This window comes from Salmo trutta, chromosome 36 (genome assembly GCF_901001165.1).
Source record: "Salmo trutta chromosome 36, fSalTru1.1, whole genome shotgun sequence".
Classification (NCBI taxonomy): domain Eukaryota; kingdom Metazoa; phylum Chordata; class Actinopteri; order Salmoniformes; family Salmonidae; genus Salmo; species Salmo trutta.
The window spans coordinates 962,739-989,606 of NC_042992.1; the positions used below are offsets into that span (position 1 = coordinate 962,739).

The 26,868-nt window shown below is 48.1% G+C and overlaps 1 protein-coding gene across 50 annotated transcripts in view; it reads right to left on the minus strand.

Annotated features, from left to right (window-relative positions):
- Positions 1 to 17,665, minus strand: part of rnf19a (ring finger protein 19A, RBR E3 ubiquitin protein ligase) — a 25,118-nt gene extending 7,453 nt beyond the window's left edge. For all 50 annotated transcript variants that reach the window (XM_029736152.1, XM_029736157.1, XM_029736168.1 and 47 more), the window contains exons 1-7: positions 16,937 to 17,665; positions 16,394 to 16,602; positions 16,163 to 16,307; positions 14,615 to 14,777; positions 10,357 to 10,471; positions 9,998 to 10,159; positions 6,962 to 7,175 (exon numbers count right to left, since the gene is read on the minus strand). In XM_029736152.1, the coding sequence (XP_029592012.1) occupies positions 6,962 to 7,175; positions 9,998 to 10,159; positions 10,357 to 10,471; positions 14,615 to 14,777; positions 16,163 to 16,307; positions 16,394 to 16,602; positions 16,937 to 17,529 (1,601 nt within the window). In that variant the 5' untranslated portion in view covers positions 17,530 to 17,665. The remainder of the gene's footprint in view (positions 1 to 6,961; positions 7,176 to 9,997; positions 10,160 to 10,356; positions 10,472 to 14,614; positions 14,778 to 16,162; positions 16,308 to 16,393; positions 16,603 to 16,936) is intronic.
- Between the last annotated feature and the right edge of the window lie 9,203 nt (positions 17,666 to 26,868).

Sequence of the window (26,868 nt, forward strand, 5' to 3'; positions counted from 1 at the left end):
GCCACAGTCATACTCTGGACCTAGTTTTGTCCCGTGGAATAAATGTTGTGGATCTTAATGTTTTTCCCTCATAATCCTGGACCACCATTTTATTACGTTTGCAATCGCAACAAATAATCTGCTCAGACCCCAACCAAGGAGCATCAAAAGTCGTGCTATAAATTCTCTGACAACCCAAAGATTCCTTGATGCCCTTCCAGACTCCCTCTGCCTACCCAAGGACGTCAGAGGACAAAAATCAGTTAACCACCTAACCGAGGAACTCAATTTAACCTTGCGCAATAACCTAGATGCAGCTGCACCCCTAAAAACGAAAAACATTTGTCATAAGAAACTAGCTCCCTGGTATACAGAAAATACCTGAGCTCTGAAGCAAGCTTCCAGAAAATTGGAACGGAAATGGCGCCACACCAAACTGGAAGTCTTCCGACTAGCTTGGAAAGACAGTACCGTGCAGTATCGAAGAGCCCTCACTGCTGCTCGATCATCCTATTTTTCCAACCTAATTGAGGAAAATAAGAACAATCCGAAATTTATTTTTGACACTGTCGCAAAGCTAACTAAAAAGAAGCATTCCCCAAGAGAGGATGGCTTTCACTTCAGCAGTAATAAATTCATGAACTTCTTTGAGGAAAATATCATTAGAAAGCAAATTACGGACTCCTCTTTAAATCCAAAGCTCAGTTGTCCTGAGTCTGCACAACTCTGTCAGGACCTAGGATCAAGGGAGACACTCAAGTGTTTTAGTCCTATATCTCTTGACAGAATGATGAAAATAATCATGGCCTCTAAACCTTCAAGCTGCATACTGGACCCTATTCCAACTAAACTACTGAAAGAGCTGCTTTCTGTACTTGGCCCTCCTATGTTGAACATAATAAACAGCTCTCTATCCACCGGATGTGTACCAAACTCACTAAAAGTGGCAGTAATAAAGCCTCTCTTGAAAAAGCCAAACCTTGACCCAGAAAATATTTAAAAAACTAAATCGGTCTATATCGAATCTCCCATTCCTCTCAAAAATGTTTGAAAAAGCTGTTGTGCAGCAACTCACTGCCTTTCTGAAGACAAACAATGTATACGAAATGCTTCAGTCTGGTTTTAGACCCCATCATAGCACTGAAACTGCACTTGTGAAGGTGGTAAATGACCTTTTAATGGTGTCAGACCGAGGCTCTGCATCTGTCCTCGTGCTCCTAGACCTTAGGGCTGCTTTTGATACCATCAATCACCACATTCTTTTGGAGAGATTGGAAACCCAAATTGGTCTACACGGACAAGTTCTGGCCTGGTTTAGATCTTATCTGTCGGAAAGATATCAGTTTGTTTCTGTGAATGGTTTGTCCTCTGACAAACCAATTGTAAATTTAGGTGTTCCTCAAGGTTCCGTTTTAGGACCACTATTGTTTTCACTATATATTTTACCTCTTGGGGATGTCATTCGAAAACATAATGTTAACTTTCACTGCTATGCGGATGACACACAGCTGTCCATTTCTATGAAACATGGTGAAGCCCCAAAATTGCCCTCGCTGGAAGCCTGTGTTTCAGACATAAGGAAGTGGATGGCTGCAAACTTAATGCTTTTAAACTCGGACAAAACAGAGATGCTTGTTCTAGGTCCCAAGAAACAAAGATCTTCTGTTGAAATTGACAATGAATCTTGGTTGTACAGTCGTCTCAAATAAAACTGTGAAGGACCTCGGCGTTACTCTGGACCCTGATCTCTCTTCTGACGAACATATCAAGATTGTTTCAAGGACAGCTTTTTTTCCATCTGCGTAACATTGCAAAGATCAGAAATTCTCTGTCCAAAATTGATGCAGAAAAATTAATCCATGCTTTTGTTACTTCTAGGTTAGACTACTGCAATGCTCTACTTTCCGGCTACACGGATAAAGCACTAAATAAACTTCAGTTAGGATTCTAGCAGCCGTATTTAGCACTGACTAGAACCTACAAATTTGATCATATTACTCCAGTGCTAGCCTCCCTACACTGGCTTCCTGTTAAGACAAGGGCTGATTTCAAGGTTTTACTGCTAACCTACAAAGCATTACATGGGCTTGCTCCTACCTATCTTTCCGATTTGGTCCTGCCGTACATACCTACACGTACGCTACGGTTACAAGACGCAGGCCTCCTAATTGTCCCTAGAATTTCTAAGCAAACAGCTGGAGGCAGGGCTTTCTCCTATAGAGCTCCATTTTTCAAGGAATGGTCTGCCTGCCCATGTGAGATGCAGACTCGGTCTCAACCTTTAAGTCTTTCTTGAAGACTCATCTCTTCAGTAGGTCCTATGATTGAGTGTAGTCTGGCCCAGGAGTGTGAAGGTTAACAGAAAGGCTCTGGAGCAACGAACCGCCCTTGCTGTCTCTGCCTGGCCGGTTCCCCCTTCTCCACTGGGATTCTCTGCCTCAAACCCTATTACAGGGGCTGAGTCACTGGCTTACTGGTGCTCTTCCATGCCGTCCCTAGGAGGGGTGCGTCACTTGAGTGGGTTGAGTCACTGACGTGGTCTTCCTGTCTGGGTTGGCGCCCCTCCTTGGGTTGTGCCGTGGCAGAGATGTTTGTGGGCTATACTCGGTCTTGTCTCAGGATGGTAAGTTGGTGGTTGAAGATATCCCTCTAGTGGTGTGGGGGCTGTGCTTTGGCAAAGTGGGTGGGGTTATATCATGCCTGTTTGGCCCTGTCCGGGGGCATCATTGGATGGGGCCAGTGTCTCCTGACCCCTCCTGTCTCTGCCTCTAGTATTTATGCTGCAGTAGTTTATGTGTCGGGGGGCTAGGGTCAGTCTGTTATATCTGGAGTATTTCTCCTGTCTTATCCGGTGTCCTGTGTGAATTTAAATATGCTCTCTCTAATTCTCTCTTTCTCTTTCTTTCTTTCTTTCTCTCTCTCTCTCTCGGTGACCTGAGCCCTAGGACCATGCCTCAGGACTACCTGACATGATGACTCCTTGCTGTCTCCAGTCCACCTGGCTGTGCTACTGCTCCAGTTTCAACTGTTCTGCCTGCGGCTATGGAACCCTGACCTGTTCACTGGACGTGCTACCTGTCTCAGACCTGCTATTTTCAACTCTATAGAGAAAGCAGGAGCGGTAGAGATACTTTCAATGATTGGCTATGAAAAGCCAACTGACATTTACTCCTGAGGTGCTGACCTGTTGCACCCTCGACAACCACTGTGATTATTATTATTATTTGACCATGCTGGTCATTTATGAACATCTTGGCCATGTTCTGTTATCTCCACCCGGCACAGCCAGAAGAGGACTGGCCACCCGTCAGAGCCTGGTTCCTCTCTAGGTTTCTTCCTAGGTTTTGGCCTTTCTAGGGAGTTTTTCCTAGCCACCGTGCTTCCACACCTGCATTGCTTGCTGTTTGGGGTTTTAGGCTGGGTTTCTGTACAGCACTTTGAGATATCAGCTGATCTAAGAAGGGCTATATAAATAAATTTGACGTTATCACCCAATGTGGTCTCAGCAGGCTATTCTGTTACGATGTCGCCAAAGAACCATCTACTCGCCCCGGCCCGCTAGCTTTTCTGAACGCTGTGTCCCCTGCTCGCCTAGCGTAGTAGTGAACGGCACCCTGACTCAACTATTGCTGCTCTGTTGACTAGCTGCTACCGAGTGGCTATAGTTGGCTTATGCCTCTGTCCCGAAGCAAGCACCAGTTAGCCTCGAGCTAGGACCATCTCCCAGCCAGCCGACAGAGTATACCAGCTAATTATTGGGCTATACCTCTTTTGCGAATTGGCCTGGACCCTTTGTTGTTGACACGGAGCCCCACCGATCCATCGCGACTGGTCTGCCGACGTAATTGTCCGATGTAGTTTCAACAGGCTTTTCCGTTGCGATGTCACCGAAGACCCATCTGCTATCCCGGCCCGCTAGCTTTCTGAACACCATGTCTCCCGCTCGCCTAGCGTAGTAGCAACTACCGAACGGCTCCCTGACTCACCTATTACTGCTCATTGGACCCTATGATCACTCGGCTACACAGCTGATGCACCCTGGACTGTTTCAATAACACGGTACCTCATTTTGTTTATCTGTCGGCCCCAGCCTTGAACTCAGGTCCTGTATGTACCTCACTGACCCGCTCTGCCCATTCATCGCTATTTAACCGTTGTCTTACCTCTCCTGATCAACACCTGTGATTGCTTTATGCCTCTCTAATGTCAACATGCCTTGTCTACTGCTGTCTTGGCTAGTTTACTATTTTATTTCACTGTAGAGCCTTCAGTCCCGCTCAAAATGCCTTAGATAGCTCTTTCGTCTCACCCCACACACATGCAGAGACCTCACCTGGCTAAACTTGTCCCTCCAGAGACACAACCTCTCAACGCCTAGGTTTACCTCCACTGTACTCACATCCTACCATACCCTTGTCTGTACATTATGCCTTGAATCTATTCTTCCGTGCCCAGAAATCTGCTCCTTTTACTCTGTCCCCAACGCACTAGACGACCAGTTCTTATAGCCTTTAGCCGTACCCTTAACCTACTCCTCCTCTGTTCCTCTGGTGATGTAGAGGTTAACCCAGGCCATTTAGCCCCCAGTACTACACCTATTCCCCAGGCGCTCTCATTTGTTGACTTCTGTAACTGTAAAAGCCTTGGTTTCATGCATATTAACATTAGAAGCCTCCTCCCTAAGTTTGTTTTATTCACTGCTTTAGCACACTCCGCCAACCCTGATGTCCTAGCCGTGTCTGAATCCTGGCTTAGGAAGGCCACCAAAAATTCTGAGATTTCCATCCCCAACATTTTCTGCCAAAGGGGGAGGAGTTGCAATCTACTGCAGAGATAGCGTGCAGAGTTCTGTCTTACTACCCAGGTCTGTGTCAAAACAGTTAGAGCTTCTACTTTAAAAAATTCACCTTCCAGAAATAAGTCTCACTGTTGCCGCTTGTTACAGACACCCCTCAGCCCCCAGCTGTGCCCTGGACACCATATGTGAATTAATTGCCCCCACATTTATCTTCAGAGTTTGTACTGTTAGGTGAACTAAACTGGGACATGCTTAACACCCCGGCCTTCCTACAATCTAAGCTTGATGCCCTCAATCTCACGCAAATTATCATGGAACCTACCAGGCACAACCCTAAATCCGTAAACACGGACACCCTCAACGATATCATCCTGACCAACCTGCCCTCTAAATACACCTCTGCTGTCTTCAACCAGGATCTCAGCGATCACTGCCTGCGTCCATAATGGGTTAGCGGTCAAACAACCACCCCTCATCACTGTCAAACACTCCCTAAAACACTTCAGCGAGCAGGCTTTTCTAATCTACCTGGCCTGGGTATCCTGGAAGGATATTGATCTCATTCCGTCAGTAGAGGATTCTTTAAAAGTGCTTTCCTCACCATCTTAAATAAGCATGCCCCATTCAAAGAATTTGGAACTAAGAACAGCCCTTGGTTCACTCCAGATCTGACTGCACTTGACCAGCACAAAAACATCCTGTGGCATACTGCATTAGCATCGAACAGCCCCAGCGATATGCAACTTTTCAGGGAAGTTAGGAAAGCAAAAGCAAGCTTTTTCAAACAGAAATTTGCATCCTGTAGCACAAACTCCAAAAAGTTCTGGGACAATTTAAAGTCCATGGACAATAAGATAACCTCCTCCCAGCTGCCCACTGCACTGAGGCTAGGAAACACTGTCATCTACGATAATTGAGAATTTCAATAAGCGTTTTTCTACAGCTGGCCATGCTTTCCACCTGGCTACCCCTACCCTGGTCAACACCCCTGCACCCCCCACAGCAACTTTCCCAAGCCTTCCCCATTTCTCCTTCACCCAAGAGCTGGCCCACCTGGCCAAACTGATCAATCAGGGGAGAAGGGCCTTGGTCAGGGAGGTGACCAAAAACCCGATGGTCACTCTAACAGATCTCAAGAGTTCCTCTGTGGAGATGGGAGAACCTTCCAGAAGGAAAACCATCTCTGCAGCACTCCACCAATCAGGCCTTTATGGTAGTGGCCAGATGGAAGCCACTCATCAGTAAAAGACACATGCCAGTCCGCTTGGAGTTTGCCAAAAGGCACCTAAAGACTCTCAGACCATGAGAAACAAGATTCTCTGGTCTGATGAAACCAAGATTGAACTCTTTGGCCTGAATGCCAAACGTCACGTTTGGAGGAAAACTGGCACCATCCCTACGGTGAAGCATGGTGGTGGCAGCATCATGTTGTGGGGATGTTTTTCAGAGGCAGGGACTGGGAGACCAGTCTGGATCGAGGGAAAGACGAACGGAAGAAAGTACATAGAGATCCTTGATGAAAATCTGCTCCAGAGCTCTCAGGACCTCAGACTGGGGCGAAGGGTCACCTTCCAACAGGACAATGACCCTAAGCACACAGCCAAAACAACGCAGAAGTGGCTTCGGGACAAGTCTCTGAATGTCCTCGAGTGGCCCAGCCAGAGCCTGGACTTGAACCCGATCGAACATCTGTGGAGAGACCTGAAAATAGCTGTGCAGCGACGCTCCACATCCTACCTGACAGAGCTTGAGATTATCTGCAGAGAAGAATGGGAGAAACACCAAATACAAGTGTGCAAAGCTTGTTGCGTCATACCCAAGAAGACTTGAGGCTGGTATCCCTGCCAAATGTGCTTCAACAAAGTACTGAGTAAAGGGTCTGAATGCCTATGTAAATGGCATGTTAGTTTTTTTATTTGTAATACATTTGAAAACATTTTGCTTTGTTATTATTGGGTAGTGTGTGTTGATTGAGAGAAAAAAACGATTTAATCCATTTTAGAATAAGGCTGTAACGTAACAAAATGTGGAAAAAGATCAAGGGGTCTGAATACTTTAAGAATGCACTGTGTACCTAAAAGGACCATAACTTCCTATGAAATGAAAGACAGACTTCTAAAGAAGCCTGAATTATTCTGAACAGTAAATTAAAGGGATTATGGCTTCTCCGCTCTAGTACCCTACCTGTTATAACAGTTGACCATGGCGCTGCCAGACAGAGATCCGGTGATGCTGGCCCCAGCCAGAGCCATGGTAGAGGCGTTCTCACTCAGGTTGTCCCTCATGGCGCCCATCCTGTCCACGTGGCTCCCGCTGGCACTCAGACTGCCTGTCATGCCCCCCACGCTGCCCTCTCCGATGCTGGGGTTGTGTCTGGTCTCTGCCACTGATGTGGCGTCTGAGGAGAATAATATAGTACATGATGCCACAGAACACAGGAGAACAGGGCCATGTTCAGCAGGACACGATACATTGTGGATAATGTTCAGAAGGACTTTTGTTCTCAGTAACATATTTCTCTCTCTGATATGTAATAAGAGATTACGACTGCTCTATTCATTATATTTTTATCTGCAATGTGTGTCTACTGAACAGGGCCCAAGGATAGATTATTATATAGACCAGCCTGGTCGAACCATGCAGCCTTGAACAGGGCCCAAGAGAGTGGAGCAGATGAGTGGTGGTGTTGACGAGCGGTGGTGGGTGGTGTTGACGAGCGGTGGTGGGTGGTGTTGACGAGCGGTGGGTGGTGGTGTTGACGAGCGGTGGGTGGTGGTGTTGACGAGCGGTGGGTGGTGGTGTTGACGAGCGGTGGGTGGTGGTGTTGACGAGCGGTGGGTGGTGGTGTTGACGAGCGGTGGGTGGTGGTGTTGATGAGCGGTGGGCGGTGGTGGGTGGTGTTGATGAGCGGTGGTGTTGATGAGCGGTGGGCGGTGTTGATGAGCGGTGGGCGGTGTTGATGAGCGGTGAGTGGTGGGCGTTGTTGATGAGCGGTGAGTGATGGGCGGTGTTGATGAGCGGTGGGTGGTGGGCGGTGTTGATGAGTGGTGAGTGGTGGGCGGTGTTGATGAGTGGTGGGCGGTGTTGATGAGCAGTGAGTGGTGGGCGGTGTTGATGAGCGGTGAGTGATGTTGATGAGCGGTGAGTGATGGTGGTGGGTGGTGTTGATGAGCGGTGAGTGATGGTGGTGGGTGGTGTTGATGAGCGGTGAGTGATGGTGGTGGGTGGTGTTGATGAGCGGTGGGCGGTGTTGATGAGTGGTGAGTGGTGGGCGGTGTTGATGAGCGGTGAGTGATGTTGATGAGCGGTGAGTGATGTTGATGAGCGGTGAGTGATGGTGGTGGGTGGTGTTGATGAGCGGTGAGCGGTGGGTGGTGTTGATGAGCGGTGAGCGGTGTTGATGAGCGGTGAGCGGTGTTGATGAGCGGTGAGTGGTGTTGATGAGCGGTGAGTGGTGTTGATGAGCGGTGAGTGGTGTTGATGAGCGGTGCTGATGAGCGGTGGTGGGTGGTGTTGATGGGCGGTGGTGGGTGGTGTTGATGAGCGGTGGGTGGTGTTGATGAGCGGTAAGTGGTGTTGATGAGCGGTGAGTGGTGTTGATGAGCGGTGAGTGATGGTGGTGGGCGGTGTTGATGAGCGGTGGTGGGTGGTGTTGATGAGCGGTGGGTGGTGTTGATGAGTGGTGAGTGGTGTTGATGAGCGGTGAGCGGTGTGGATGAGCGGTGAGCGGTGTGGATGAGCGGTGAGTGGTGGGCGGTGTGGATGAGCGGTGAGTGGTGGGCGGTGTGGATGAGCGGTGAGTGATGGTGGTGGGCGGTGTTGATGAGCGGTGAGTGATGTTGATGAGCGGTGAGTGATGTTGATGAGCGGTGAGTGATGGTGGTGGGTGGTGTTGATGAGCGGTGAGCGGTGGGTGGTGTTGATGAGCGGTGAGCGGTGTTGATGAGCGGTGAGCGGTGTTGATGAGCGGTGAGCGGTGTTGATGAGCGGTGAGTGGTGTTGATGAGCGGTGCTGATGGGCGGTGGTGGGTGGTGTTGATGAGCGGTGGGTGGTGTTGATGAGCGGTAAGTGGTGTTGATGAGCGGTGAGTGGTGTTGATGAGCGGTGAGTGATGGTGGTGGGCGGTGTTGATGAGCGGTGGTGGGTGGTGTTGATGAGCGGTGGGTGGTGTTGATGAGCGGTGAGTGGTGTTGATGAGCGGTGAGCGGTGTGGATGAGCGGTGAGCGGTGTGGATGAGCGGTGAGTGGTGGGCGGTGTGGATGAGCGGTGAGTGGTGGGCGGTGTGGATGAGCGGTGAGTGATGGTGGTGGGTGGTGTTGATGAGCGGTGGTGGGCGGTGTTGATGAGCGGTGGTGGGCGGTGTTGATGAGCGGTGGTGGGCGGTGTTGATGAGCGGTGGTGGGCGGTGTTGATGAGCGGTGGTGGGCGGTGTTGATGAGCGGTGGTGGGCGGTGTTGATGAGCGGTGGTGGGCGGTGTTGATGAGCGGTGGTGGGCGGTGTTGATGAGCGGTGGTGGGCGGTGTTGATGAGCGGTGGGTGGTGGTGATGAGCGGTGGGTGGTGGTGATGAGCGGTGGGTGGTGGGCGGTGGTGATGAGCGGTGGGTGGTGGGCAGTGGTGTTGATGAGCGGTGGGTGGTGTTGATGAGCGGTGGGCGGTGTTAAGCGGTGGGCGGTGGTGGGCGGTGTTGATGAGCGGTGGGCGGTGGTGGGCGGTGTTAAGCGGTGGGCGGTGGTGGGGCGGTGTTGATGAGCGGTGGGCGGTGTTGATGAGCGGTGAGTGATGGTGGTGGGTGGTGTTGGTGAGCGGTGAGTGATGGTGGTGGGTGGTGTTGGTGAGCGGTGAGTGATGGTGGTGGGTGGTGTTGGTGAGCGGTGAGTGATGGTGAGTGGTGGTGGGTGGTGTTGATGAGCGGTGAGTGGTGGTGGGTGGTGTTGATGAGCGGTGAGTGATGGTGGGTGGTGGTGGGTGGTGTTGATGAGCGGTGAGTGATGGTGAGTGGTGGTGGGTGGTGTTGGTGGTGGTGGTGGTGAGCGGTGGGTGGTGTTGATGAGCGGTGGGTGGTGTTGATGAGCGGTGGGTGGTGGGCGGTGTTGATGAGCGGTGAGCGGTGTTGGTGAGCGGTGGGTGGTGGTGGTGAGCGGTAGGTGGTGTTGATGAGCGGTGGGTGGTGGTGGTGAGCGGTAGGTGGTGGTGAGCAGCGGTTATGATAACTCACCAGTTGCAGCCGCTGCACTTCCGACGTTCATCTCATTCTCGTCATCAAACTCGATGCGGACCCCTTTCCCGTTACCGGCGGAGACGCCACACCCACCGCTGCGACACAGAGAGATGGGCACCACCCCATAGACGTATGCCAGCATGATGGGCACGCCGATACCTGGACACAGACACACAATCAGAAAACCACAGAAGCTGCTGCTAATGGTGGATCTGAATGTCGTACTAAAGAAGAATATCATACAAGGTTCCCCTGGGACTGACAGAGGATATTGGAGATGGCTTGTCTTGTTCTATAGAGACCAGTTAACATTTTAACTCAACTAACCTCTAGAGGTAAGAGCACGAGGGACTTACCAACAGTAACTGCTGCCACCACGGGGGAGACAATGACAGATAAGGTCACGCCCCCCGCTATCACCAAGTTCCTCTTGTGTTTGGAGATGTCCTTTCCTTCATAGCGATTGTGAATCTGAGAGGAGAGGGAGGAGGAAGAGGAGACGAGTTGGAGGAAGAGAAGGAGGAAGAGAAGTGGAGGAGAGGAAAGCGATGGATGAAGAGACAAGAGGGGAGAAAAGGGATATAGAGGAGGAAGAAGAGGGGGGAGGAGAGGGATGAAGAGAAGAGGAAGAGGGGAGGAAAGGGATATAGAGGAGGAAGAAGAGGAATTAGAGGATACGTCAGTAACAGGGACGTCACAGACTAACAGGGGGATTACGGACTGCGGCAGCAGCCCCCAGATAGATAAACCAAACCCATCCAAACCCAACCCAACAAAACCCAACCCCAACCCATCCAAACCCAACCCATCCAAACCCAACCAAACCCATCCAAACCCAACCAAACCCAACCCATCCCATCCAAACCCATCCCATCCAAACCCAACCCATCCAAACCCATCCAAACCCAACCCATCCCATCCAAACCAAACCCAACCCAACCCATCCAAACCAAACCCAACCCATCCAAACCAAACCAAACCCATCCAAACCAAACCCAACCCATCCAAACCCAACCCATCCAAACCCAACCCATCCCATCCAAACCAAACCCAACCCATCCAAACCAAACCCAACCCATCCAAACCCAACCCATCCCATCCAAACCAAACCCAACCCATCCAAACCCAACCCATCCAAACCAAACCCAACCCATCCAACCCATCCAAACCAACCCAACCCATCCAAACCAAACCCAACCCATCCAAACCAAACCCAACCCATCCAAACCCAACCCAACCCATCCAAACCCAACCCAACCCATCCAAACCCAACCCAACCCAACCCATCCAAACCAAACCAAACCCAACCCATCCAAACCCAACCCATCCAAACCCATCCAAACCCAACCCATCCAAACCCCTCCAAACCCAACCCATCCAAACCCCTCCAAACCCAACCCATCCAAAACAAACCCAACCCATCCAAACCCAACCCAACCCATCCAACCCAAACCCATCCAAACCCCTCCAACCCATCCAAACCCTCCAACCCATCCAACCCATCCAAACCCAACCCAACCCATCCAAACCCAACCCAACCCCTCCAAACCCAACCCCTCCAACCCAAACCCATCCAAACCCATCCCAACCCATCCCAAACCCCTCCCAACCCAAACCCATCCCAACCCATCCCAACCCCTCCAAACCCAACCCCTCCAAACCCAACCCTCCAAACCCAACCCCTCCAAACCCAACCCCTCCAAACCAAACCCAACCAAACCCATCCAAACCCAACCAAACCCATCCAAACCCAACCCATCCAAAACAAACCCAACCCATCCAAACCCAACCCAACCCATCCAACCCAAACCCATCCAAACCCAACCCCTCCAACCCAAACCCATCCAAACCCCTCCAACCCAAACCCATCCAAACCCATCCAAACCCTCCAACCCCTCCAACCCATCCAAACCCAACCCATCCCCTCCAAACCCAACCCCTCCAAACCAAACCCCTCCAAACCAAACCCCTCCAAACCAAACCCCTCCAAACCAAATCCCTCCAAACCAAATCCCTCCAAACCAAACCCCTCCAAACCAAACCCCTCCAAACCAAACCCCTCCAAACCAAACCCCTCCAAACCAAACCCCTCCAAACCAAACCCCTCCAAAAGCCTCATTAAGGATGACCCTGATCTTAAATGATAAACTAAGTTCCTACTTCCAACTAGAGCTCAGCTAAAGTTAGTGGCTCGTTATTCTATGTAATCATATGTTGCCAACATGTCATGCATCCATGTTTGTTGCATGAAATGAAATGTATGAAATGTATGCATTCACTACTGTAAGTCGCTCTGGATAAGAGCGTCTGCTAAATGACTAAAATGTAAATGTAAAATGTTGCAGGGTTCCGTTAGCTGGTAAACGCTGTTTTTGACAATAAATACAAGAGTTGCCAGCCAAACTGTCAGATAAAGACATCCAATGCAAAACAAGGCTTTTTATTCATTGTTAAAATAGCAGTGGATTATATTCTTCAGAGGGTAAATCTGCAAGCTGCAGGTGTGTGCTTCCATTTTTACTCACGCAGAAGAGGGGAGGTGTCCTCATAAAAAGGACTTCAGCTAAGTGTACCCCTACTGCATTTTTACATTTTTTGTCATTTAGCAGATGCTCTTATCCAGAGCGACTTACAGTAGTGAATGCATACATTTCATTTCATGCATTTTTTTTCCTTTTTGTGGCACAGGTGGAACTACGCTGTAGCTTTGGCTGAATGTGGTGGAACTACGTTGTAGCTTTGGCTGAATGTGGTGGAACTACGCTGTAGCTTTGGCTGAATGTGGTGGAACTACGTTGTAGCTTTGGCTGAATGTGGTGGAACTACGTTGTAGCTTTGGCTGAATTTGGTGGAACTACGTTGTAGCTTTGGCTGAATTTGGTGGAACTACGTTGTAGCTTTGGCTGAATGTGGTGGAACTACGTTGTAGCTTTGGCTGAATGTGGTGGAACTACGTTGTAGCTTTGGCTGAATGTGGTGCCCAGGTGGAACTACGCTGTAGCTTTGGCTGAATGTGGTGGCCCAGGTGGAAACTACGTTGTAGCTTTGGCTGAATGTGGTGGAACTACGTTGTAGCTTTGGCTGAATGTGGTGGAACTACGTTGTAGCTTTGGCTGAATGTGGTGGAACTACGCTGTAGCTTTGGCTGAATGTGGTGGCCCAGGTGGAAACTACGTTGTAGCTTTGGCTGAATGTGGTGGCCCAGGTGGAACTACGTTGTAGCTTTGGCTGAATGTGGTGGAACTACCTTGTAGCTTTGGCTGAATGTGGTGCCCAGGTGGAACTACGCTGTAGCTTTGGCTGAATGTGGTGGAACTACGTTGTAGCTTTGGCTGAATGTGGTGCCCAGGTGGAACTACGCTGTAGCTTTGGCTGAATGTGGTGCCCAGGTGGAACTACGCTGTAGCTTTGGCTGAATGTGGTGCCCAGGTGGAACTACGTTGTAGCTTTGGCTGAATGTGGTGGCCAGGTGGAACTACGTTGTAGCTTTGGCTGAATGCGGTGGAACTACGCTGTAGCTTTGGCTGAATGTGGTGGAACTACGTTGTAGCTTTGGCTGAATGTGGTGGAACTACGTTGTAGCTTTGGCTGAATGTGGTGGTCCGGTGGAACTGCGTTGTAGCTTTGGCTGAATGTGGTGGAACTACGCTGTAGCTTTGGCTGAATGTGGTGGAACTACGCTGTAGCTTTGGCTGAATGCGGTGGCCCAGGTGGAACTACGTTGTAGCTATGGTTTTACTTTTACTGGTCAAGCCACAACTGAGCAAGACAAATAAAACATTTTGGTTGTACTCAACCTTTAACACTAGCACCTCTATTTCAGTTAAATAAAATGGCGTTGTATATTCCAAACATGATTTAAAGGGATGATTGACCATATGTTAATTTGGGGCATTTCAAAATGCAAATAGCCAAGGTTGTGCATGAGCACTGAGAACAATTGGTATTTCAATGGTTCTCTCCTACCGGAGTGCGTATGGCTCTCATAGGACACTTTTTCTATGCGTACGACCATTCTAAATTAGTTCGTAATTAGCATTACTCAATATTGATAAATGAGGCCCCAGATCTGCAAAGCTCTTTGAGACTTACCCAGAAAAAGTCAACTATAAAATCGCTACCAAAGGTCATTTTAACATTGACTCAGGCGTGTGAATACTTATGTAAATTATATATTTCTGCATTTAATTTTCAATAAAATTGGCAAAAAATTCTAAAAAAACATGTTTTCACTGTGGTATTGTGTTATTGATGGGTGAGACAAATCTATTTAATCCAGGCTGTAACATCAAAATGTGGAACAAGTTAAGGGGTGTGAACACTTTCTGAAGGCCCTGTCTATAATGAATTTATAAGTCCAGTAATGTATGTAGCAATTAAGGATTCTATCTTTAAAGCAGTAGCAGCATTGGCAGCAACAGCAGTAGCTGTATGAAATACTTCCCTGTTTCCAATGTGCTACTACACACCTGTTTCCCTCTGTTTCCAATGTGCTACTAGTAAAATCAGATTCCTTTAACTGTTTGTAGCTGTGTGTGTCAGTGGCTTATGAGGGTCATCTAAACACATTCCTAAAAAAAAAAGTTCTAAACAAGTTCCTGCGTCCAAACTCACCTTCCTCCCCACGTAGACAGGGATGCCTATGATCATGGCGGGGATGGCGATGCCAGCGATCAGAGCGATGCCCACCGGAGCGCCCACCAGCGTGCCCAGCTGCCACAGGATCTTCTTCTTCCTGCTCCACGGCTTCTTACCCCAGAAGGTACATCCTGACGGGCTGGGGGGGGGGGGATTTGTTACTTTACTTTCCCTGTCAGGGCAGGTTAGAAAAGCAATGTGTGCAAACTAATCATATCCCCTTCACTCAATGAAAAAAGCAATGTGTTATAGACATTTATATTAAAGAGCAGCTGCCTTTAAAAAGCAAATCATCCCTTTGAAAACAGCCCATGTGGCATCAATATGAGTCAGAAAGTTATTCTAGTGTCAAAATTGACTACAAAGTGTAAATAGGATCATTTGTCAAAGTCTGTCTCGTCTAAAATGGAGTTTGGAACATCCTTGGGTCACACAATATGTAAATGACGGTTGGGTCCATTTGCCCACTAACATGGGGTGAACAGCTGTGGTGATTGCTCTCTGTCCAATAGACAGACCCACCCATGTTTGTTTCCGGAAGACAACAGGCTGAGAAATACTGCATCAAACACCTTAGTTAGACGTCAAACAGCTCAACTAAAACATCTGACAAAAACTTCAGTTATCTTGGACTCATTCTGGGGATTCTGAGGAAGTAAAACAGACTGTTTCATGGGGACAATCATCATAAACCACACGCAGAATCAGTCAGGAAACACACCTCCAAGACTGAAATCAGCTTTTTCTAATGAGCAACAGAAAAGCATACGTACCAATCGGTGTGTTCAGTGTTTCTAACATTGGTCATTTATCAAACGCTCTGATCCAGAGTGACTTAATTGAATGTAATGCCTATGAGGTAGGTCAAAACAACCACATATTCTACCGCCCCCTCACCTCAGGCAGTGAGGTACCGCCCCTCCTCACCTCAGGCAGTGAGGTACCGCCCCTCCTCACCTCAGGCAGTGAGGTACCCGCCCCTCCTCACCTCAGGCAGTGAGGTACCCCCCCTCCTCACCTCAGGCAGTGAGGTACCGCCCCTCCTCACCTCAGGCAGTGAGGTACCGCCCCTCCTCACCTCAGGCAGTGAGGTACCGCCCCTCCTCACCTCAGGCAGTGAGGTACCGCCCCTCCTCACCTCAGGCAGTGAGGTACCGCCCCTCCTCACCTCAGGCAGTGAGGTACCGCCCCTCCTCACCTCAGGCAGTGAGGTACCGCCCCCCCTCACCTCAGGTAGTGCAGGTCAGAGATCTCCTTCATGCAGAACACTGTGGTTACTGTATAGATAGTGATGTACCTCACCTCAGGTAATGCAGGTCAGAGATCTCCTTCATGCAGAACACTGTGGTTACTGTATAGATAGTGATGTACCTCACCTCAGGTAGTGCAGGTCAGAGATCTCCTTCATGCAGAACACTGTGGTTACTGTATAGATAGTGATGTACCTCACCTCAGGTAGTGCAGGTCAGAGATCTCCTTCATGCAGAACACTGTGGTTACTGTATAGATAGTGATGTACCTCACCTCAGGTAGTGCAGGTCAGAGATCTCCTTCATGCAGAGCCAGCAGAACTCACAGCCGCACACGGCACAGGTCATGTGGTTACAGCTGCCATCGTTCATCTTGATGATGTAAGCAGCGCAGCGCGGACACGGCTTGATGTCATCGGCTGTTGACGGCGAGAGAGAAGGAACGGACAGATTAGATTCATCCTCTGTGTGAACAGACGGACAGACAGAGCCGTGACTGAGTTACCTGCAGCACCACTCTCCTGGCTGTAGTTGAGAGACGAGGAACGGAAGGTGCGCAGCCTCAGGCTCTGGGCTCTCTGCTGCCGGGCGGCATCGCACGTCTGGTTGGGGTGCCACAGCTGCTTACAGTGGTAGCAGAACTCTGTGCCACAACCCTCACGCCCACATGTGATCTTAGGACAGCTGGCACAGCCAAAGGCAATGACTGCATACCTGGGGAAAGGACAACAAAAACAAAAATGGATGCCATTAGTCCCAGAGGTTTCAGTTAGAATCAATACTGCATGAGGACACCATGGGGCAATGGGAGGGCTTTATTTAGCGCATCGCACTCCAGCGACTCCTTGTGGCGGGCCGGGCTGACCTCGGTCGTCAGGTGAACTGTGTTTCCTCCGACACATTGGTGCAGCTGGCTTGGGGTTAAGCAAGCGGGTGAGGCAGCAGGGTAGCCTAGTGGTTAGAGCTTTGGACTAGTAACATAGAAATACAAAATGAACTGTAATGACTGACGAACTCTGCCTATTGCCGTAAGGTGTGTGTCTCTTACCCGCAGTCGGGGGCGGGGCACCAGCGGCAGTCTGGGTCGGCCACCAGCCATCGCCTCAACATGAACTCCTCGTACTTCTCCATGAGGGGCTGGTCTCCCAGGATGATGCGGATGTCGTGGGGGTTGAACCGCTCAGAGCACTCTGGACAGCTGATGTTGACGCGCGACTCACTGATCTCTATCCGTAAGTATTGGCGCAGGCAATCAGCACAGGAGCGGTGGTGGCAGGTCATGATGTCAGGGAAACGGTCTCTGGAGTGGCGGAGGAGACAGAGAGGACACTCCAGAAACTCGGAGGAGGAAGAGGCCACAACAGGGGCGGAGAGCGTCGAGGTCTTGTCTCCATGACATATTTCTGAATGGATGCTCTCCACGCTGGCGATCCCGTCCACACCGACGCCCTGTAAGTCCTGTGATTTCCTCTTGTGGTCTCGGTCCCCACGGTGGCGCCGGCTGAACAGCGAGCGCAGGGAGAGGCGTCTCTTCTTGGGGGCCTTCCTGACGGAGGGGAGGCTGATGGAGGAGGCTGCTGAGTGGAGGTCCCTCTCGGACCCAGAACCCCCCCGATCCCCCCTCAGCTGCTGCAGGCTCATCTCCCCACCAGAGGAGGCTCCACCACCACCAGGCAGGGGGGCATCCACAGGGAGGGAGGGGGATGGTGAGAGGGGCTGGGGGGACAGGGTGTTAAGGAGTAGGCGCAGGCTGTTAAGACATGGTGGTGGTCTCTGGTGGCGGCCTGGGCCTGCTCTCCAGGTCTGGTCTCGTATGGCCCACAGGGCTGGATCTGTTCTGGACACCACACGACCTGGAGGGAGAGAGGAAGTGGGTCAGTGACTGAACACAGAAACAGGGTCAGAGACAGACTGAACATTCGTGTAGGTCAAGGGAAGTGTGCTCACTGTTTCAGTTAGAGAAGACATTTCCTCATTTTGTACAGAAAACATGTGCAACACTAGTAAACTGTTTAGGATTTTTTCCAATGTCATAAAATACTATCTAATGTGTGGTCAGAGAAGTGTTCTGGGACATAGGCTAGTTAATGTCATGGAACTAAGTGGGTGCTGAATAAGATATACAGGAAGGCGTAGTGGAGCACTGAAACAAGATAATTATACTACTTCCTGCTGAAACAAGATTATACTACTTCCCGCTGAAACAAGATAATTATACTACTTCCTGCTGAAACAAGATAATTATACTACTTCCTGCTGAAACAAGATAATTATACTACATCCTGCTGAAACAAGATAATTATACTACCTCCTGGTGAAACAAGATAATTATACTACCTCCTGGTGAAACAAGATAATTATACTACCTCCTGGTGAAACAAGATAATTATACTACCTCCTGGTGAAACAAGATAATTATACTACCTCCTGGTGAAACAAGATAATTATACTACCTCCTGGTGAAACAAGATAATTATACTACTTCCTGCTGAAACAAGATAATTATACTACTTCCTGGTGAAACAAGATGACACGTGTGCTGTGTTCATCAAAGAGCAAGTCAAGACACGGAACTACAGAACACGCCATTTGAGATGCAGAACACGCCATTTGTGTTTTCTACTCCAGTACAAAACACACTTCCGACCAGAAAGTATGAAGCGCTAGCTACATGTTGAAATGGTTGGAATTTAAATCTCTACAAACCAAGAAGACGGACATCACAAATGGTTAGAAAATAGAGACCAATAGATTACTACAAAAGGAGCAAATCCTAGACGCCCTTTACCAGTCTGCAGCTGAAAATGTGCGTAAGTCTAGGACGAGGATACCAACAACCACTGAAGCATCTATTCTAACAGATTAACAGACACTATCCAGAGCCCGCTGAGAAAACTACAACCACGAAAGACTTCTGGGGAACGCAACCAGAGACTCTAATGAACTATTATCCAGTAGACGGACCTGCAAACACAGAGGGACAACAAAGGCATACACTCGCAAATATGTAAATTGTAATTTATTTTTGAATGAGCGGCTGTTCATTTTCAAAGTAGCATTTCCATGAGTGTAGTTATCAACTGTATTACAGTGGGTCTACTCTGAGTTACCCCACCCCTTTCCTTTGTCTATCAAGCCATCATATCAGTTTCGTCCACTAGGGACTTATTATTTGTATCATGTTAGTAACCAACGTATGACCTACTGTGTGTGTTTTTAATTCTGTGATTGATTATTTAGTAAATAAATAATTAAGCCAATTTGTATATTGCTGTTTCATGATCTATGATAAGGTTTGTGCAGGTATCCAAGGTTTGCGACATTCAGAATGAGACTGAGGTAATAATACATTAATAGAAGACTAATCGATAAGATCAGGAAATTGCAACTCCATAAACAACATTTTCCCGTGGTGCCCCAACTACCTATTCCGTGATTCGTTTAATCACGGAATCATTACACAGAATTGTTTTGATAATATAACAGTCTTCACATCTAATGACAGCAAAGGCTATGACAACACCGAGGTCCTCCGGCCCACAGAGGTCCTCCGGCCCACAGAGGTCCTCCGGCCCACAGAGGTCCTCCGGCCCACCGAGGTCCTCCGGCCCACCGAGGTCCTCCGTACAGAACACTCATTGTGTATTATTCCATTATTTATCTTTTTCTCTCTGCATTGTTGGGAAAGGCCTGTAAAGAAGCATTTCACTGCTAGTCTACATCTGTTTACCAAGCATGTGAGAAAATGTAACTTGATACTAAACTACAACAGCTGTACAATGTAGACAAGTCTGTTTCAACCGAGAAACAGTTATCTCCTGATTATGAGTTCTCTGCTGGCAGGCTTCAGTTTCAGGCATGAACAACACTGCAGAGAGGAGTATGTTAAGGGGAGAGTTCACTCCGGGGCCGTAACGGCGGCGGGCCACTCAGAGGACAAAGTAATATTCCTCCTCAACACCATTTCTGAGACCCACTGAAAGGAAAGTAATGGAAGTAAGGGAGTGGGATGGAGAGAAAGGTCTTCAAGCCAAAGACAACATTACTTTTCTTCCCCAGTTTTAGATAGATGGGACTTCAGTTAGTTATTACAGTTGGTTGGAGACACAGGTCTTGAAATGGATGCTGAAACTTTCTCAGAGATTACACAACCTAGTGAGAGGGGAGGAGACGTGGCGCACGTCTCTGAAGGGGAGGAGACGCCTCTGACGTCACCTGAACACAACACTGACAGCCGCACTGGGCAGGGGACTTGATAGATCAGATAGCAGAACTCAGTAAAATCCAGTATATAAACACTGTCTGTGTCCTGCTGTTGCCTAGTAGAGACCTGTGGTAACGAGGCCACACACACAAAGTAGAGACCTGTGGTGACGGGACCACACACACACACACACAGTAGAGACCTGTGGTGACGGGACCACACACACACAGTAGAGACCTGTGGTAACGGGTCCACACACACAGTAGAGACCTGTGGTAACGAGACCACACACACACACACACAGTAAAGACCTGTGGTAACGGGTCCACACACACACACACACAGTAAAGACCTGTGGTAACGGGTCCACACACACACACACAGTAGAGACCTGTGGTGACGGGACCACACACACTAGTAGAGACCTGTGGTAACGGGACCACACACACACAGTAAAGACCTGTGGTGACGAGACCACACACACACACACACACAGACAGTAGAGACCTGTGGTAACGGGTCCACACACACACACACACACACACACACACACACACACAGTAGAGACCTGTGGTAACGAGACCACACACACACACACACACAGTAGAGACCTGTGGTGACGAGACCACACACACACAGTAGAGACCTGTGGTGACGGGACCACACACACACAGTAAAGACCTGTGGTGACGGGACCACACACACAGTAAAGACCTGTGGTAACGAGACCACACACACACACAGTAAAGACCTGTGGTAACGGGACCACACACACACACACAGTAAAGACCTGTGGTGACGGGACCACACACACACACAGTAAAGACCTGTGGTGACGAGACCACACACACACAGTAGAGACCTGTGGTGACGAGACCACACACACTAGTAGAGACCTGTGGCGACAGGACCATTGTGGAGTAAGGACACACATACACTGAATCATTTGTGAGCTTGATGCAGATCAAGTCTTGTTTAGACAACAGATTCTGGCGCAGCTCTTCTCCCACGCCCTCTCAACTTTCCTCAGAAGCCCTTCTTCACAACCACAGCCTCTTCAGGTTAACCTCTGGTGTCCACAGTGGCTACACTCGGAGTAGACATTTAGGCCTGGTAGTCCACCGATCAATTCTCAGTACGACAAATAACTTCAAGGATCCCATAAACCATGCAATAAATCAAACCGCTGAAGTGATAAGAAACATGTGCTATATGCTAGCTATGTCTGCCCGCTATCTCATGTTGATAATGCTACATGCTAGCTATGTCTGCCCGCTATCTCATGTTGATAATGCTACATGCTAGCTACATCTGCCAGCTAGCTCCCCCTCGTGTTGATAATGCTACATGCTAGCTACATCTGCCAGCTAGCTCCCCCTCGTGTTGATAATGCTACATGCTAGCTACGTCTGCCAGCTAGCTCCCCCTCATGTTGATAATGCTACATGCTAGCTACGTCTGCCAGCTAGATTCCTCTCAATCCCTCATGTTGATAATGCTACATGCTAGCTACAGTGCCTTCAGAAAGCATTCACACCACTTGACTTCCACATTTTGTTGTGTTACTGCCTGAATTTAAAATGGATTCAAAGACATTAAGTCACAGGCTTACACACAACACCCCATAATGTCAAAGTGGAACCTTGTTTTTTACAAATTAATTAAAAATGAAAAGTTTAAATGTCTTGAGTCAACAAGTATTCAACCCCTTTGTTATGGCAAGTCTAAATAAGTTCAGGAGTAAAAATGTGCTTAACAAGTCACATAATAATTTGCATGGACTGTGTGAGAGTTGGATTACCTCATCTCTGTACCCCACACATACAATTATCTTTAAGGTCCTTAAATCGAGCAGTGAATTTCAAACACAGATTCAACCATAAAGACCAGGGAGGTTTTCCAATGCCTCGCAAAGGGCACCTATTGGTAGATGGGTACAAATTAAAAACAGACATTGAATATCCCTTTGAGCATGGTGAAGTTATTAATTACACTTTGGATGGTGTATCAATAAACCCAGTCACTATAAAGATACAGGCCTCCTTCCTAACTCAGTTTCCAGATAGGAAGGAAACCGCTCAGGGATTTCACCATGAGGCCAACGGTGACTTTAAAACAGTTACAGAGTTTAATGGTGGTGATAGGAGAAAACTACAACATTGTAGTTACTCCACAATACTAACCTAAATGACAGGAGTGAAAAGAAGAAAGCCTGTACAGGATAAAAACATTCCAAAACAAGCATCCTGTTTGTAAACAAGGCACTAAAGTCATACTGCAAAAAAATGTTAATTAACTTTTTGTCCTGAAGACAAAGTGTTATGTTTGGGCCAAATCCAACACGTCGCTGAGTACCACTCCATATTTTCAAGCATAGTTATGGGTATGCTTGGAATCATTAAGGACTGGGGCATTTCAGGATACAAACCTTAAGTAGAGTTAAGCACAGGCAAAATTCTAGAAGAAAAACTGGTAGCCTTTTTTCCAACCAGACACTGGGAGATGAATTCACCTTTCAGCAGGACAATAACCTATGACACCAGGCCAAATCTACAATGGAGTTGCTAACTTACAACACAGTGCTGTATATAGATTGTTCTACTATATTATTGATTGTATGTTTGTTTATTCCATGTGTAACTCTGTGTTGTTGTATGTGTCGAACTGCTTTGCTTTATCTTGGCCAGGTCGCAGTTATAAATGAGAACTTGTTCTCAACTGGCCTACCTGGTTAAATAAAGGTGAAATAAAAAAATATTTAAAAAAAACCAGTGAATATTCCTGAGTGGCCGAGTTTGTTTGAAAATCTATGGCAAGACCTGAAAATGGTTGTCTAGCAATGATCAACAACCAATTTGACAGAGCTGAAGAATTTAGAGAATAATAATAGGCAAATGTTGCCCAATCCAGGTGTGGACAGTTCTTAGAGACTTACCCAGAAACACTCACAGCTGGAATCTCTACCAAAAGGTACTTCCTCAGGGGTGTGAATACTTATGTAAATTAGATTTCTACATTTCATTTTTAATAAAATAGCAAACATTTCTAAAAACATGTTTTCACTTTGTTATATGGGGTATTGTGTGTAGCTGGGTGAGAAAATTGAATCCATTTTGAACTCGGGCTGTAACGCAACAATGTGGAATAAGTCAAGGGGTGTGAATACTTTCTGAAATAACACTGTACACTCTCTCTGAAATAACACTGTACACTCTCAACACGTTTGGTTTCCAAGAAAGCTCCTGTTACACACACCTCCCCCCCCCCACCCCACAGGGAGGATCTCACGTCCCCTCAAAACCCATTGGAGAAGGTCAGAGAGGTCATCCAATGGGTTTTGAGAAGGAGACGAGAGAGAGAACGCACCTACGCAATATCTTCCACACACACACCTTCACGTCACATACTTCGTGAAAGGACTCAGACACTGGGCTTAGGGTGTCTGCAGAGGAACTGGGAAGTGTACAACCCCCTCAGCCATACACAGACAAACTCACCACAACCTGTGAGTGGAAACTACACTGGGGGAAAAAAATATAAATGTTTCAAAGCTACAGTTCAGGAAATCACTAAATTGAAATCAATTCATTGGGCCCTAATCTATGAACTTCACATGACAGGGAATACAGACATGCATCTGTTGGATCCAGATTCTTTTGTAGTGTATGTGGACACCACTTCAAATTAGTGGGTTAGACTATTTCAGCCACACCCATTGCTGACAGGGGTATAAAAATTGAGCACAGCCATGCAATTTCCATAGACAAACAATGGCAGTAGAATGGCCTTACTGAAGAGCTCAGTGACTTTCAATGTGGCACCGTCATAGAATGCCACCTTTACAACAAAGTCAGTTCATCAAAATGTTTGCCCTGCTAGAGCTGCCCCCGGTCAACTGCTAGAGCTGTTATTGTGAAGTGGAAACGTCTAGGAGAACAATGGCTCAGCCGTGACGTTGCAGGCCACACAAGCTCATAGAACGGGACTGCAGAGTGCTGAAGCACATAAAAATGGTCTGTCCTCGATTGCAACACTCACTACCGAGTTCCAAACGACCTCTGGAAGCAACGTCAGCAAAATAACCGTTAGTCGGGAGCTTCATGAAATGGGTTTGCCTGGCCAAGCAACCGCACACAAGCAGAAGATCACCATGCGTAATACCAAGTGTTGACTGGAGTGGTGTAAAGATGGCCACCATTGGACTCTGGAGCAGTGGAAATGCGTTCTCTGGAGTGATGAATCACGCTTTACCATCTGGCAGTCTGACATACAAATCTAGTTTTGGTGGATCCCAGGAGAACGCTACCTGCCCCAATGCATAGTGCCAACTGTAAAGTTTGGTGGAATAATGGTCTGGGCTTGTTTTTCATGGTTCGGGTTTGGCCCGTTAGTTCCAGTGAAGGGAAATCTTAACGCTACAGCATACAATGACATTTTAGACGATTCTGTGCTTCTAACTTTGTAACAGTTTGGGGAAGGCCATTTCCTGTTTCAGCATGACAATGCCCCTGTGCATAAAGCAAGGTCCACAGAGAAATGGTTTGTCAGGATCGGTGTGGAAGAATTTGACAGGTCTGCACAGAGCCCTGACCTCAACCCCATCGAACACCTTTGGGATAAATTGGAACGTCAACTGCGAGCCAGGCCTAATCGCCCAACATCCGTACCCGACCTCACTAATGCTCATGGCTGAATGGAAGCAAACAATGTTCCAACATCTAGTGGAAAGCCTCCCCAGAAGAGTAGAGGCTGTTATAGAAGAAAAGTGGGGGACCAAGTCCATATTAATGCCCATGTCAGTAAGAGGAAAACACTGCATTAGGAAACCTTCACTCTTCAGTTAACACAAACACCCTCTCTCAAACACAAAACTCCCAACTTAAAACCAGGCACCAGACAGACAGACCAACCAGACAGACCAGATGTTGACCTACTGGCCATCCCCAGGTGGTGAGGGTAGGCAACACATCTGCTGTGGTAGGCCTGATCACAGACAACGACACAGCCTATAGGGAGGTCAGAGACCTGGCCGTGTGGTGCCAGGACAACAACCTCTCCCTCAACGTGATCAAGAAAAAGATGATTCTGGACTACATTTACATTTTAGCCATTTAGCAGACGCTCTTACCCAGAGCGACTTACAGTACAGTGCATACATTTTATAACATTTTTAAATACTGGCCCCCCCGTGGGAAACGAACCCACAACCCTGGCATTGCAAGCGCCATGCTTTATCAACTGAGCTACAGTGGGACTACAGGAAAAAGAGGACCGAGCACGCCCCCATTCTCATTGACGGGGCTGCATTGGAGCAGGTTGAGAGCTTCAAGTTCCTTGGTGTCCCCATCACCAACAAACTAACATGGTTCAAACACACCATGACAGTTGTGAAGCGGGCACGACAAAACCTATTCCCCCTCAGGAGACTGAAAAGATTTGGCATGGGTCCTCAGACCCTGAAAAGGTTCTACAGCTGCACCATCAAGAGCGTCCTGACTGGTTGCGTCACTGCATGGTATGGCAAATGCTCGGCCTCCGACTGCAAGGCATTGTAGAGGGTAGTGCGACTGGCACAAGAAACATCACTGGGGTCAAGCTTCCTGCCATCCAGGACCTCTAGACCAGGCGGTGTCAGAGGATTGCCCTACAAATTGTCAGACTCCAGCCACCCTAGTCAGACTATTCTCCCTGCTACCACACAGCAAGTGGTACCGGAGCACCAAGTTTAGGTCCAAGACGCTTCTAAACAGCTTCTACCCCCAAACCATAAGACTCCTAACATCTGAACATCTAATCAAATGGCTACCCAGACTATTTGCAACGCATGACTCCAACACCATCTTCAAGTTTGCAGACGACATGACAGTGGTAGGCCTGATCACTGAAGACGATGAGACAGCTTATCGGGAGGTCAGAGACCTGGCAGTGTGGTGCCAGGACAACCGCTCCCTCAACGTCAGCAAGACAAAGGAGCTGATCATGGATTACAGGAAAAGGAGGGAACTTTAGCTTGAAATAAAACCACTGTCAAAATTAGAAATGTGTAATATCTGGGAAAAAGTATAGCGTTAGCTAACTTCAATCTTATCTGCATATATCATGCATGGATGCCATGCCACGGTTGCCCTTAATTTGAAGATGTAATCCAGAGACAGGTGTTTTCTCCATCTCTGTAGCTATTATGCTCTAATTCCACTGATTTCAAAACTCGATCCTCCAGAAAGTTGAGAGCAATACCACATTTAAAAAATGTGCATTTAATGTTCAAAGCATCCTGAATTCACCCAACCTGTGTTTATCAGTTTATTTTCCACCCTGGTCATGGGCCTTGTCAAAATAGGTAGAAATGCAGGAAATTAGCTTTAAAACAGCAATATTTTCCATCTAGAGCTTGTGCCGGGGGCAAGGAAATTCACATAGCAAATCAGAAGCGTGACCTGCTCTAGAAAGAGTCCTGGTAGTTCCAAACTTCTTCCATTTAAGAATGATGGAGGGCGCTCTGTTCTTGGGGACCTTCAATGCTGCAGACATTTTTTAGTACCCTTCCCCAGATCTGTGCTTCAACACAATCCTGTCTAGGTCTACGGACAATTCCTTTGACCTCATGGCTTGGTTTTTGCTCTGACATGCACTGTCAACTGTGGGACCTTATATAGACAGGTGTGCCTTTCCAAATCATGTCCAATCAATTGAATTTACCACAGATGGACTCCAATCAAGTTGTGGAAACATCTCAAGGATGATCAATGGAAACAAGATGCAGCTGAGCGCCATTT